This window comes from Aptenodytes patagonicus, chromosome 1 (assembly GCF_965638725.1).
Source record: "Aptenodytes patagonicus chromosome 1, bAptPat1.pri.cur, whole genome shotgun sequence".
NCBI lineage: Eukaryota > Metazoa > Chordata > Aves > Sphenisciformes > Spheniscidae > Aptenodytes > Aptenodytes patagonicus.
Window position 1 is genome coordinate 49,576,346 of NC_134949.1, and position 12,717 is coordinate 49,589,062.

General features: G+C 37.7%; 1 protein-coding gene across 5 annotated transcripts in view; it reads right to left on the reverse strand.

The window, feature by feature from the left end:
• POC1B (POC1 centriolar protein B) overlaps positions 1-12,717 on the reverse strand; it is a 65,534-nt gene that overhangs the window by 21,958 nt on the left and 30,859 nt on the right. For 3 of the 5 annotated variants that reach the window (XM_076334248.1, XM_076334216.1, XM_076334206.1), the window contains one exon: positions 7,745-7,831. The exons of the other annotated variants lie outside the window; for them this stretch is intronic. In XM_076334248.1, coding sequence (XP_076190363.1) covers positions 7,745-7,831 — 87 coding nt within the window. The remainder of the gene's footprint in view (positions 1-7,744; positions 7,832-12,717) is intronic. 5 annotated transcript variants of the gene reach the window in all.

The following is a 12,717-nucleotide window of genomic DNA, read 5'->3' on the forward strand; positions in this document are numbered from 1 at the left end:
ACAATATACAGACATGGATCAACTTGAAAAGCATTCCTGAAGCATTGCACTGTTGCCATGAGTAAGACCCTATACAAAGTAAAATATTGCCAGTTCTAAAAGTCATCTATAGCAAGTCAGTTATCTTACAAACTGCCTTGTGAGGAAGCTAAATATTGAAGCTTAATCTTTTATATGGCCGGGGGTGGTGGTGGGTGGGTGGGTGGGTAGATTTTTTTTTTTTCCTGCTAGGTTCCTCTCCTGAGCTTCCTGTCCTATAGTAACTCAGGCTCCCTCCATATGTGCTGTGACACTCTTACAGGGCAGGTCAGCAGTAGCTAGTCCATGCCTAGTTCAGTATCAGTAAATTCAGTGTCACATCTCACTGGCTTTTTCTTTAGTGACAGCACTAATATGTTTCCTTATTCTACTAACTGCTTATTTCCAAACTTGGTTAAAAAAAAAACACACCAACTATTTGATTCAAAAATTATTAGGGAGATAAGACAGAGACAGACAAATAAAGTACAATCTCATAACGTACATTTCCTCAGGAAAGCAGGCTAAAAATAGTATAGGAAATATTATATTCTTGCACTCTCTAGTGCCCAAATTCAGAATTCTGTCTCCAATGAAAACTTGACTTTCTCTCAAGCTCCAGTTCACTCAAAGAATATAATGAAGCCCATTAAGGAACATCAAGACATGTATTATTATCTAATTATGTAGCTGCACAACACATTTCCTATTCTCTCCTTGTAAACCAGCAGTTACATGCTGGGTTAGAATAGCATCACTGCAAAACACAAGGGCCATTTGGATCATATTCTTCTTTTATTACAAAAGTTGAGTTCCTTTCATGTATCTGACCTTTAAGTGTTATTTGATGCTAGTGGTATCAAAGCATGTTGCTTTTAAGACTAAGTACACAAATCTTTTTAAACATGCCTGCGCCTCTACAGAGACTCAAAATGCAAGTTTAGAAATTCACTGTTCAATATGCCAAATGCTTCATCCTTTTCGTACTTGTGACAGAAGATGAGCCATTTTGTTTGTATACACCATACTTTCTTTGGAAGGCCCCTAGCTGGGCAACAGAAAAGGCTGTCTCTACTGCCTCATGGTTGTTCCAGATAGATTAGGTGTAGCCTTTGGGAAGGATGGAAGACTTTCCTTCCCTGAGAGCAGCTGAACATGTTCAGCTGCAGAGCTGTGGGGAGAAGGCAGCCTATCCTCTTCCCCCCCAGCCCCACACACTGCACCTGCATAGCATGCAAAGAATAGAAAGGTCTGTCTGAAATGTGCCGTAAGCCAAGATGACACTAAAAATTGCTTGTCAAAGAGCAAGATTGGACAGAGAAGGATTCATTTGCAAAGACACAAGAGCGGAGTTTACAAATTCTTATTTTTATTCTGCTGCATGGAACACTTCTGAGTTCCTCTATTTACAGCATTTATTGTATGTTTTTATAAGACCTAGCATCAGAGATTCAGAGCCTGTTTGAGAACTTTTGGTATGCTCATCTGTGGAAAAGGTGCAGGCAGTTTTACCTCAAAACTTTGGATAAACAGGATCTCTTCACATTGTTCCCTAATTTCATTCCATGTTTGTGATTTGGAGTTCAGATCATGGAGTTGGCAGTTCGTTCAAATATACGTGTACTGGTAATCAGAAGAATGGCAGTATATGAAAAAAATCCATAGCTATTCAGGGAGTGGCCTTTCTTATTTCTGTCTGGGAGCAAGGAAGGTAAGGTGATGGGAGAGGCTGAGAACTATCAATTTTTATCAAAACCCGTCTACTGGTGGATTCACTCCTCAATACAGAGCTCAGTCTAATTGGCAGCTGAGTTTTGGACAAGGAACACAAGCAGGACATTTTTCTCTTTTTCTTAGAGGACAACGATTCCAGTCTTCCTTTCAAAGGGATAAGGCCAGAACTGTCCTTTGGTAGAGAAAAATTTATGAATATCGTGCAATGATCAGAGTTTAAGTGAAAGGCTAAATGTCCAAGGTCCCAAGAGAACTTGATATTCATGAACTACAGAAAGCTGTTGTGCTTTCGGATGAACTATAATAAGCAGCAAGGGCAACCACTGCGCACAGTGAAGTGCCATATGGGTTTTGCTCTACTGGCTGTTCCCTTCTGAATTGGACTTGGGCCCCAGAGGAGATGATCTGTGTGTAAAATTCCTATTCTTTCCTTTCTTCCTTTTCCCCTCCCCTTAACCTCACTGAAGACAGTTGGTGTTTATTTCCATGTAAGCCTGGAGCCAGGAAAGGATGTAAGTCAGAATAAATTTGAAGTTGCATGGTAAGGAAAATACGCAGTGTTTTTAGCTTTTAAGATAAAATTTCTTTTGTCATCCTCTTCTACAGGATTCTGGAGTTGTGTTAAGCCATGCGAGGAAGAGACATTACTCCAAGACCTTTTCAAAATAATTTTCCGTGAGGAAGAATAGTTGTGTAAGCCTTCATGTACACAGAGATGGAAGAATAGATACAAATTTTGCATTCATGATTGCTGTCTTTGCAAAATATATGGGGTGTTTTTTAGGTTGGGTTTTTTTTTTTTTTTGGATGTACTCAAAATAAAGGCAGAAAAAATTGGGTCAAAAATACCTAAACCTTGAAATACATACTGGGGAAGCAATGTGTATAGGATAAATTGAGAGTACAGATACTTCCACTTTTTGCATCAAGACACCTACTACAAATGCAGTACAGATAAACTAACAATGTCTTACCTTGAGGAATAAAAGTTGCACATGCTCTTATTTGCTTTCACATACTGTACAAGTTGGGGGTGAGGGGAAATTTATTTGATCACTTTCTACTTTAAAATATAGTATGTTCCTTTTGCTCCAAACAGGAACAATCCTTATCTTTCCCCGTCCAATAATTAATCCAGTCTTAACTTTGTAGAAATCATACTGTAAATGAACAATAAACATGTCTTGTTTTCAGTGTTAACTAGCACTGGAAGAGAAAGAACAGCAAACATCTCCCAGCCAGCACAGACATTCTGACTTGCAGATTACAGTACATTGCTTTGCTTCCTCCAAATCCTGTTTACATGAGCAAGGTCAGGGGATGGAACATTAGAGAGCCTCTACAGTGATTTCCTGCTGCTGTCAGTAAAAACTACCAAGACATCAACTTTCCCTTGTTCCCAACAGCTTATCAGGGACCAGAGATTACCCATGTATTGCCTTCCAGACTTGAAAAAGCCCATCCTCCCTCAAAACTAAAAGTAAAATCAGAGGATGAAACAGGAGGAAATAGTCCCAAAGGAAAACAAGACTTCCAATTTTTCCTTTTCAATAGTTCAGAAAACAAAGGCAATATTAAGCTGCTTGACACACAGAGAAGAAGGGGTGGGAGAGAGGCAGTAATGCTTTCAGAGTCATCAATGTTATAGAAAGGAGAAAGAAACACCACCCCCAGCCCCCAAACCTTGACCCCAATTCAGTGAACATTTTCAGAGTGTAAAAGGCTGGAACACACCTCATTTCTAATAACTGCAACATATGAAGGCTCTTACCATTGGAAAAGTCAGGGCATAACGCAAATACCAGTTAGTTAAGCATATATAGCTTGTTCTTATACTGGTTTCAGTGACACACAGGAGAACTGAATAAATGAATCATCAAATTCAAAGTTACTTTCCTGACAATAATAATACACAGACAGGAATTCTTAATGCTTTTGTAATTTTAGTCCAAAAGAAAGCAGCTCCATATTGAAGATCACACTGAAGTTTTTCCACTGACACAATGACCACATTCCCTTCACTAAGTTTACAAAGGAAGTTGCATCAGTGTGAAACTTAGATGAAAACAGGTTTTTCACCATGTTCAAAAAGAACTGGCCTTACAGCTTTAAGTTAGAACACAAGCTGAAGAGATAGGGTGTTTCGAGTTGAGAGAGTTTAATAATTTAAGTGTTTTCTAGCAAAATCGCTATAAGAACATTCATACCTGCATATCTTGGCTTAATCTTTGAAGCAAGAAAATACAAGTAAATTTAAAAAAAACATATAAGTAGGCATTTTAAGTGTGGAAGTTGTTATGGATTGTTGGCTTTGATGAAGCAACAAACTAAAATTCCTTGAAAAGAGGAGGATGAGTGGGAGGAAGAGATAATACCAGTATTTCCTCATACAGATAAAGCTCAAAATATAAATGAATTGCTAAGAAAATATCTAAACATGTATTTCAAATTCACAATAAAGAATCAAGAGTGTTAAGTTTTTAAATATTTGTTTTTCAAATCTTCTCCAGGCAGACTGTTGTCAAGAACAGATGACAGTGATACTTAGCTGCACCTTAATTATCTGGAGTTGTGTGTCCTGTTTTGGGCTTCTCAATACAAGACAGACATTGACATCCTGGAGCAAGTCCAGTGGAGGGCGAGCAAGATGGTGAGGGGGCTGGAACACATGATATACCAGAAAAGGCAGAGAACCAGGTTTGTTCAGCCTTAAGAAGGAAGGATACAGGGAGATCTTACTGCCAGCTCAGATATCTAATGGGTGGATAGAGAGAAGACAGAGCCAGACACTTTATTAGAGGACCACCGCAAAAGAATTAGAGGCAACAGACATGTTGGAACATAGGAAATTCTAGCTACAGATTATGAAAAAAAAATATTTTCACTAAACACTAGAGCAAGCTGCCCAGAGAGGTGGTGGAATCTCCATCCTTACACATATTAACAAATGAACTGGACAAGGCCTTAGGAACCTGATCCAAGTTGGCCTTGCTGGTTAGGTGAAATGACTCCAGACATCCCGCTCAACCTATACTACTCTATTATTTTTATTAACAAATCTTTACAGAAGGGAAGAAAAGGAATACCTTTTTGCTCTGCCACAAGTCATCTTAGGGGCAGTAATAGCATGTTTCCTATGACCAGTAGGACAGAACACAGTTCCAATAGCTGAAGAAGAGATTCTCAATAGGGAGAACACTTTCTCCTATTTCCTGGAGTAGCTTGAGATCTATGGGAGTTTGCCCGCTTACCATTAGGAATTTTTATAGCCATTCAACAAGACATTACAAGGTTTTGTACAGACTTACAATCTCCCTGAAGATATTTCAGGGAGCTTTAGAGAACTCATCACAGATCCTACAAAAGCTTCAATGTTCTTACTTGTCCCAGAGAAGCCGGTCTTTAAATACCTGAGACAGTGACCCAAGAAAGGCTGTATCTCTCTTCTTCAGTAGAAAAATTAAAGTAAGTATGTTGATTAGCTACTTCCAGTGGTCCAGGGACTTGCCAAGGCATTTTGTAAATAACCCTTAAGGCTCTGCTGTGTTATATGTGTGATAAAGACACCGAACAATAACCCTTAAAGATACGTGAGTGCAGAGTGCATTTTTCCTCTCTACACATATCAGAAGGGCAGAAGAACTGCTTAAGCTAGAGCAAAACACTTCAAAGAATAAGTAGGTATAGACAGGACATTTGTAAATTAACCTGGCAACCTGATCAAAGACTTAGTCATTTGAACAGCATTCTTCCAGTAGAACAACCAAAAAGCCATAAGCATCTTAGATGGGTCTTGACAAGTTTGCAAGGGAAAAAAAGTGTACAGTGATACTGTCTTTGATAACTAGTAGAAAAAGAGCAACCCGGGGGGTTGGAATCAGGGAGAGGGATGGTGGAGGAGGATGAATTAGACTAGAGGTTGGTAACCTCAAGTTAGAGGAGGATTGAAAAACAAAAAAACCCAAAATACACAAATAACGCATAAACACAGTATCATTCAAGTGAGGACCAACAGTATCAAGAGCAAATCTGGCAGTGAAGGTGGGATGGGAAGAAATCCAGCATCTGCCCTTCCCCTTTTGATTTTTATGAAGAACACATGAAGCCTCTATAGACGGGGCCTCTATACATTAGGGAAATTGAGCCAGCTTCAGATGAAGAGGTCAAAGTCACTGACATCCAGAACCCTTTGGAAACAAGACACAAAGAGACTGGATGGATGGCCTGATTAAGAAACAGGTGATAGTTCCACAAACAACAAAAGCTGGTAAATGCAGCAGACAGACACTGGACAGGATAATGACACTAAAAGATGAGTTGACATTAGAAAGTAGGGAGAACCAGATAGGTTGGCAAAGTTGGGGAAAGTGTTACTTACTATGGGGGAGGAAGGATGCTAGTGGCAGAGAAAACATGCAAATGGTTTCTGGATTTGTGTCAGTAGTGGTGTGTTGGACAGAGCAGTTGTCTGTAGTCCGAGTAACAAGGATACAGAAATGTTGCTAGACTGAAAAAAAGATGCAGATAGTGAATGTTGATATGCAGAAAGGTGAAAATCAATGGTGAACAGGAGATCAAGATAATGGAGAAAAAAAAAATGTAGTGATTACTGACACAGTCAAAAGACATGAATTTTGAAGCAACATTTTTGTAATGAAGACTGTAAAGCCAGCCAGCCAGCAATAAAAAGGATGCTGTCTCTAGTGGGTCAACTTATTCCTACTATGAGTTCTGGGCATAAAGTTTTATAAACTGCCCTCATATCAAAAAAATTAATGAAGGAGATTGATTGGCAGATTTATAGGTAGGTAACAAAGAATTACAGTGTAACCATGCATTTGAATTCTGTGATCAGTATTAAGATCAGGAAGTAATGAACACAGTATTTTAAAGTGATAGGTAGCCAATAAATTATATCCACCACAATCCACTATCTGTCAAGCCTACTAAAGAGATTTCTGTAAGTCTGCAAATTACTTTTGACAGAAGTTATCTTAAAGAACCATATTTCTGTTGTGAAAACACAACATGACAACTGCTAAACCTTAAAATATATGAAATTATCATCTCTTAAATAAAGGTTATTATATGATTATTTGTTTTGAAGAAAAGGTTTCTCTTAGACATCAACCTCTGTATCACGATCTTCAATAAATGATCTTAAAGAATTTTAAAAAGTATCTTCACAACATACCTTTTCATAAAGCACTCATGACAAAATAGAACAGCAGAAACCACACCTGCTGCCTATTCATATATATATTAACTCTTCAGCCACACAAACTCTTGTTATGGTAACTAAAATTGCTCAAGATACAATTTATGCCTTCACAGGAACAGATTCAGAGCTAAAAGAGAAATTCTCATTTTAACCTAATTCTAGAACAGTACGTCTTTTAGATTTCATACCAGGAGAGCATATTTCTCCTCCTACGAAACTACCGTTAAAACATTGCCTTCCTTTCCTCCCACATGCCATACCAATGTCACATGAAAAGCTAACACTAGAAGGATCCAATCCTATGATTCTGTCTTAAAATGTGTTACTTTTTTTTTTTTCTCCTAGAGAACTACTAGATGCCTTAAAAGGAGAAAAATTAAAACATCACTTTTGAAATTTTATCAATGAAGCAACTATTCTTTAGGTTTCCCATTATTTGCAGATAAAGACAGAGTTACAAAAAGTGTTTGAGAATAAGCCATAAATTTGAACAGTAATATTTGGATATAATTAACATAGGCTTATAATTAGAATTTCTGCTTGGTATATGGGTAAAATTACTAGTATAACATGAAAGCTTTGCTATTACACCATCTCCTGGTTAGCCTTGGGAACTGTGAAAGAAAGCTTAAGTTGAGAAGTTAGGATATTGAGCTCTGAGTAGTCGACAATTGTTAAAAAATATATTTCATTCATACAGGCAGAAAGAGCACATTTCTGATAACTGTTAGTTTAAGCCATACCTTCTCCCCCACCCCGAAGGCAACTTACTGGAGTACTGAAAGATGAAGAGGAGCTAATCTCTATGACAGGTGGGTCAAGTGTTTGTGTATTAGTCACATCAAAGGTAGGGTTGACCTGTGGAAAATTCATTAGAATATTGTTATTTCAGCACCAATAGAGAAAGGGAAATAAGACCGAAACAAAAAGGACCACTTGCTACATTAAGGCACCACTATTCACTAAGGACTGGAAACATGCTTTAAAATTTGTAAAAATAAAGGTAGGATGTTACCCTCCAACTGTGTAAAATGTAATCATATAATACAGAAAGAGAATCCAGATATGCATTTATTACAGAAATATAATTTATACTTCATAAAAATCCATCACCCAAAACTAACTCAGGGGATTCCTACCACAAGAGGTGCAAGTATTAAGAAGTTCAGTTGTATGACAAATCAATAAAACTGAAGTTACAAACACTAGTTTGAAATGGATTTACTAGAACAGCTAACTCAAAACCTGCCCAAGGCTGAAGCCATGCAATCAACAGTGTCCAATGATGCTGCTGAAATACCGAACCATAGGAAGTATTCAAACAACTTTCCAACTCTGTAACCGTCACTTGCAAGTACTTTTGAAAGTTTTTGCATGTGCACAACAACTATAAGGGCTCCTGAAAGTCACCTTTGAGTTTTATGTTCCAGTGTCTATCACTTGTGGGTGCAGTTGTAGGCCATCTTTCCTATTCCTCCTTTCACCAGGAGAACTGTCCCTGGCAAAAGTGGTGTACAGCCCTGGATAACCCTGGACTCGAGAACTGCCTTCTAGCAATGATGCTCAATTAGCTTGTTACAGTCCAAGGACAGCAGTAACCCTCCACTTGTGGAGGTTTCCATAGACAACTATGCAGCACTGTTTTTTATGTTACACTGGTCCCCTGCCTGTTGTAGATTACTTTGGGCACATCCTCACTCACAGTCTCATACCACAGCTTGTAAGTCTCACTACCATTCAGCTTGAGCTAGGATCAATGTGGTTGCAGCCACTCTGGCTCAGCAATACATAGGAAGGTGTGCACCAAGCCAGTCCCTAAGCCCGAGTTGCCTTACTGACGTGGGTATATCATTAGCACCAAAGTTGAAAGTGAGCACACACTTAGCAGCCCAGATCAATCAGTTCCCAACTCACACTCAAGTTCCTCAAGTCATCTATTGCAACCAAACAGACAGACTGTCGACATGCTTGCTTCTTACGTGCCAACTCTGATTGTCAAAATAACTTGAAAAACATTGTTGTGGAAAACAGGTAGGAGGTAACACTGAAATCTGTGATAAATTAACCGGCCAAACACAAATGATGCTGTTCCTAAAGCCACAGGAAAAACTTCTTTATGCTGGGGTAGTGTCAGAGGCTGATTGATCAGATACGTCATCACAACATCTGCGATTTTGACGTCTCAATATCACAGTTAGACTACTTACTTATTATTGGTTATAGGAGTTAATCTATAACTTTAGCAATATTTTGCTAATGTCCTTTCAGGAAAGTGAAGCATTAACAAAATATAAGAGAATATAAAGTTTGAGAAAGCTGCTGCTTTTATTTATCTTATTGTTTCACCTAAGGATCAGAATATCCTCCCTATAAAAACCTGCGTGCATATTTTCCCTACCATTGTATCATCTAGGTGTATCACAGCCTAATAAGTTTGCCCTCTCAGTGTGATGTATGAAAGTACTACTCTTATTATTTTATGAACTGATGTCAGAAATCAGAAAATTCACAGAAAGACTAGATGACTTTCAAATCACCAAGAACTCTGGTGTAGTAAAGAGAAATGAACTTTTCTCTTTTCAACTTTTTATCAGTAATCCAATAGCAGCCTTATCAGAGACAGCACTAATTCCAACCATCTTACTTGAAAGTGGAAAAAAAATAAATAAAACCTCCAAAACTCACACTTGCCTAGTGACAGGGTTATATTTTAGTTGCTGAAAGTTTTAGATACAAGGGTCATTTTATTTTGCCTTTTCAACGAGAAAGAGCCTGACATTTCACCTGAAGACTGTCAAAACTCTGGCTCAGCCAGAGCTGCTCCCTCAGTAACTTCAGTGCTATTTCCAAAAGCAAAAAATCCCTGATGCTAGAGTCCATATGTTGGCATACAGACTTCTAGGTCAGAGATCCATTTGTTAAGTAGCTAGAATGTGACCTTAAAACTGGAATTAGTAGCCAGGGAAGGCAGGCAATAGCATCTTGTTCTGCCTGAAGCCTTTTCATTCAGTTCATTTGGATTTCCATAACTTACATGCAGAAATTTAAGTTAAAACTAATAGAAGTTAAGATCTTCCTCAGTAAATGCGGGTGGAGGGGCAGGGAAGAAGATGATGAACAAAGTTTGCTAGCAAGCTAGAAGGTAGAGAGACATTTAAATACAGATGTCATCTGATTATTCAAGCTGAAAGTGATCCTCACACTTAGCAGCACTTAGAAATCAGAGATGACAAGCCTTCCTTAAGGGGAGATCTTAATTCTGTTTTTAAGCTAGTTCACCTTTCTGACTAGCAGTGCTTAGCTCTTTCTTGGATTCAGTTTCAACAAGCCATTCTTCATCCATGAGCTCTTTTTTGTAGGTATTCTGTCTTTTAATTTAGATTATAGTTGCATCAATCGAGAATGAGCTACCTGGAAGACAATCAGGAAAACCCATCCTGCTACTGGGCTATCAGAGCTGATAACTTAAAATTCTCCCTCAATTTGTAGATATTAGGATCAAGTCTTGCATTCTTCCAATTTTGTCAAATGGACTTGGAGGAAAGAAAGGGAAAAAGGAGAACAAAAGCCAGGTAACATGGTCTAAGTAATAACTTGCTATTTATCTGAAAGTTCTCTACAGAAACGTGATTAATGAAAGTCTCTTCTGCATATAGCATTGCTTACCACTTTATCAGAGTTAAGGTGACAAAGACAGGAACTGCAAATTTTACTTTTTTCCCCTCTGTACATACCCTGTCTATTTAGATTAAACAAACAACTGCCCTAAAGAGCTGACATCTGTTTAGTGCCCAGCATAACCAGGGTCATCTGCTTCTGACCTTCAGTCAGTCCTGTAATAAATATAATTAACATGTTATCTGAGTGTCACTCATACTACGGGCAGCTAAGCCTAAAGTCTTTTTCTGACATGCATCATTTGGGCACTGAAAAGAAGAGAGGACAATGCACCTGCAGGACTCTGCAGAAGAGGGACAGCAAGTGCCTATCACCTATCAATGTAGAGGAGCTACTGTAGTATTATTACTAATAGCTCTTGAAACTTCTTTGAGATAATATCTCCTTGTTATATACATCAGAGATATTGTAGAATGAGTTAAATACTTTTCTTGATACGGGGTTGCTAAATAAATACATGGTATGATTAAGTTAAGAAAATGTGCTCTTTATGTGGAAGTGTCACATGCTGGAGCTGGAATGAAAGTCTTCTCTGTATATAATTCTGCTTACTGCTTTATCAGAGATAGGGGGAGGATGACGGGCATTGCAAACACTGACTAGGGGTACAGGAACTGTCATAGGCCATATTAAAAGATATATCTATCTATATAGATATATGAAATTGTTAAGCAACAAGTCAGAAATCGCAAAGAGTCTAAAGAAAAGAGCACAAAAACCGTGAAGGCTGCAGGTAAACCCTTCTTGCAAATATTCGTGTTTAATATTGCACTAAAAATTAATGAGGTAATGGAATGAAGCTAAGTGTAAAAGTTTAAAATGACTTGACATTTCCTGATGAGGTGATGTAGTTAGCTGTCAAAATAATCTCACCAAAAATATTTGGAAAAACTTAACTTTAAAAAACAAGAAAGAAAAACCAGAACACTAAAAAGCAAGGCAGAGAGAACTGTCACGTATTAAAGGTTTTCAAAAACACTCTTCCAAAGCTTTCCTTTAATTACCTGGCAAACTGATACATAAGTATTTTCTTTATCTTCTTCCAACATGATGATACAATTATCACATTTCGATCCATAGCACAAGAAAATATATTTGAAGGAAGGTTTCTACAGAACCTTTCATGTAAGGAATTACAGATTTCTAAAGACTGAAGTGGAGCAAAACCAAAATATATTATTTAAAGAAAGTGAGAGGCAAGAATTAGGATCACTGCTTAGGACAGAGAACTAGAGGAGGAACAAAAGAAGCAGGCCCAACTAAGTATGTGATTCTCAGCCATATGCTTTAAGTAAATGATTATGCCCTACCAATATTGCTCTGTTGATTTTAATAAAGTATATCCAATCTCAAAAAAAACCCCCACTCTTCACTTTATTTTTATAATGCATTTCATAAGACATTGGTGTTATATCAAAAACCTAGAAATTAATAAAATTAAGAGAGGAAGTTTTAAATGACTCACACAAAGTATTTCCTAGGAAAATGATGTAGCTAGCTGTGAAATAGACTCTGCAAACATACCAAGAGAAATTTAGCTTTCAATTTGATTAAACACTGTTCTTTCTGCTAGACTGGAGCCCTCAAGCCAAGCAAGCCATATATTCTTATTCCTACTGCCACCTAGCGTATATTTGGATTTCCTTCAGCTAAGAAAACATTTACAACTGAAATTACACTGAAAATTTTAAGATGAAACTAAATCAACAGTAGCTTTTCATGCTCAAGATATAACCTTTACACATCTTAATGTGTTCAAACCTCAATGCTATGTTTTTAAAGGAAACTGTTATTTCCATCTTCCATCCGCTTTAAAGAGATGGAAATTTCTAGCATATGAAAGTTTAATTATGTACAAACACAGGAAATTCACAAATACCACTGTCACCAAGTGGAATGCATTTCTTCTAGTATATTGCAGTAAAACTGCATTACTGATTAAACATATTATTTTCAAATATCTTCAAAAGCTCATTATTTCAAAGAGAGACACTGACTGGGATTTATCTCAGCTAAATTTAGACATACTGATAGACACCTGTATTTGAGCTGGTCACCCAAGATTG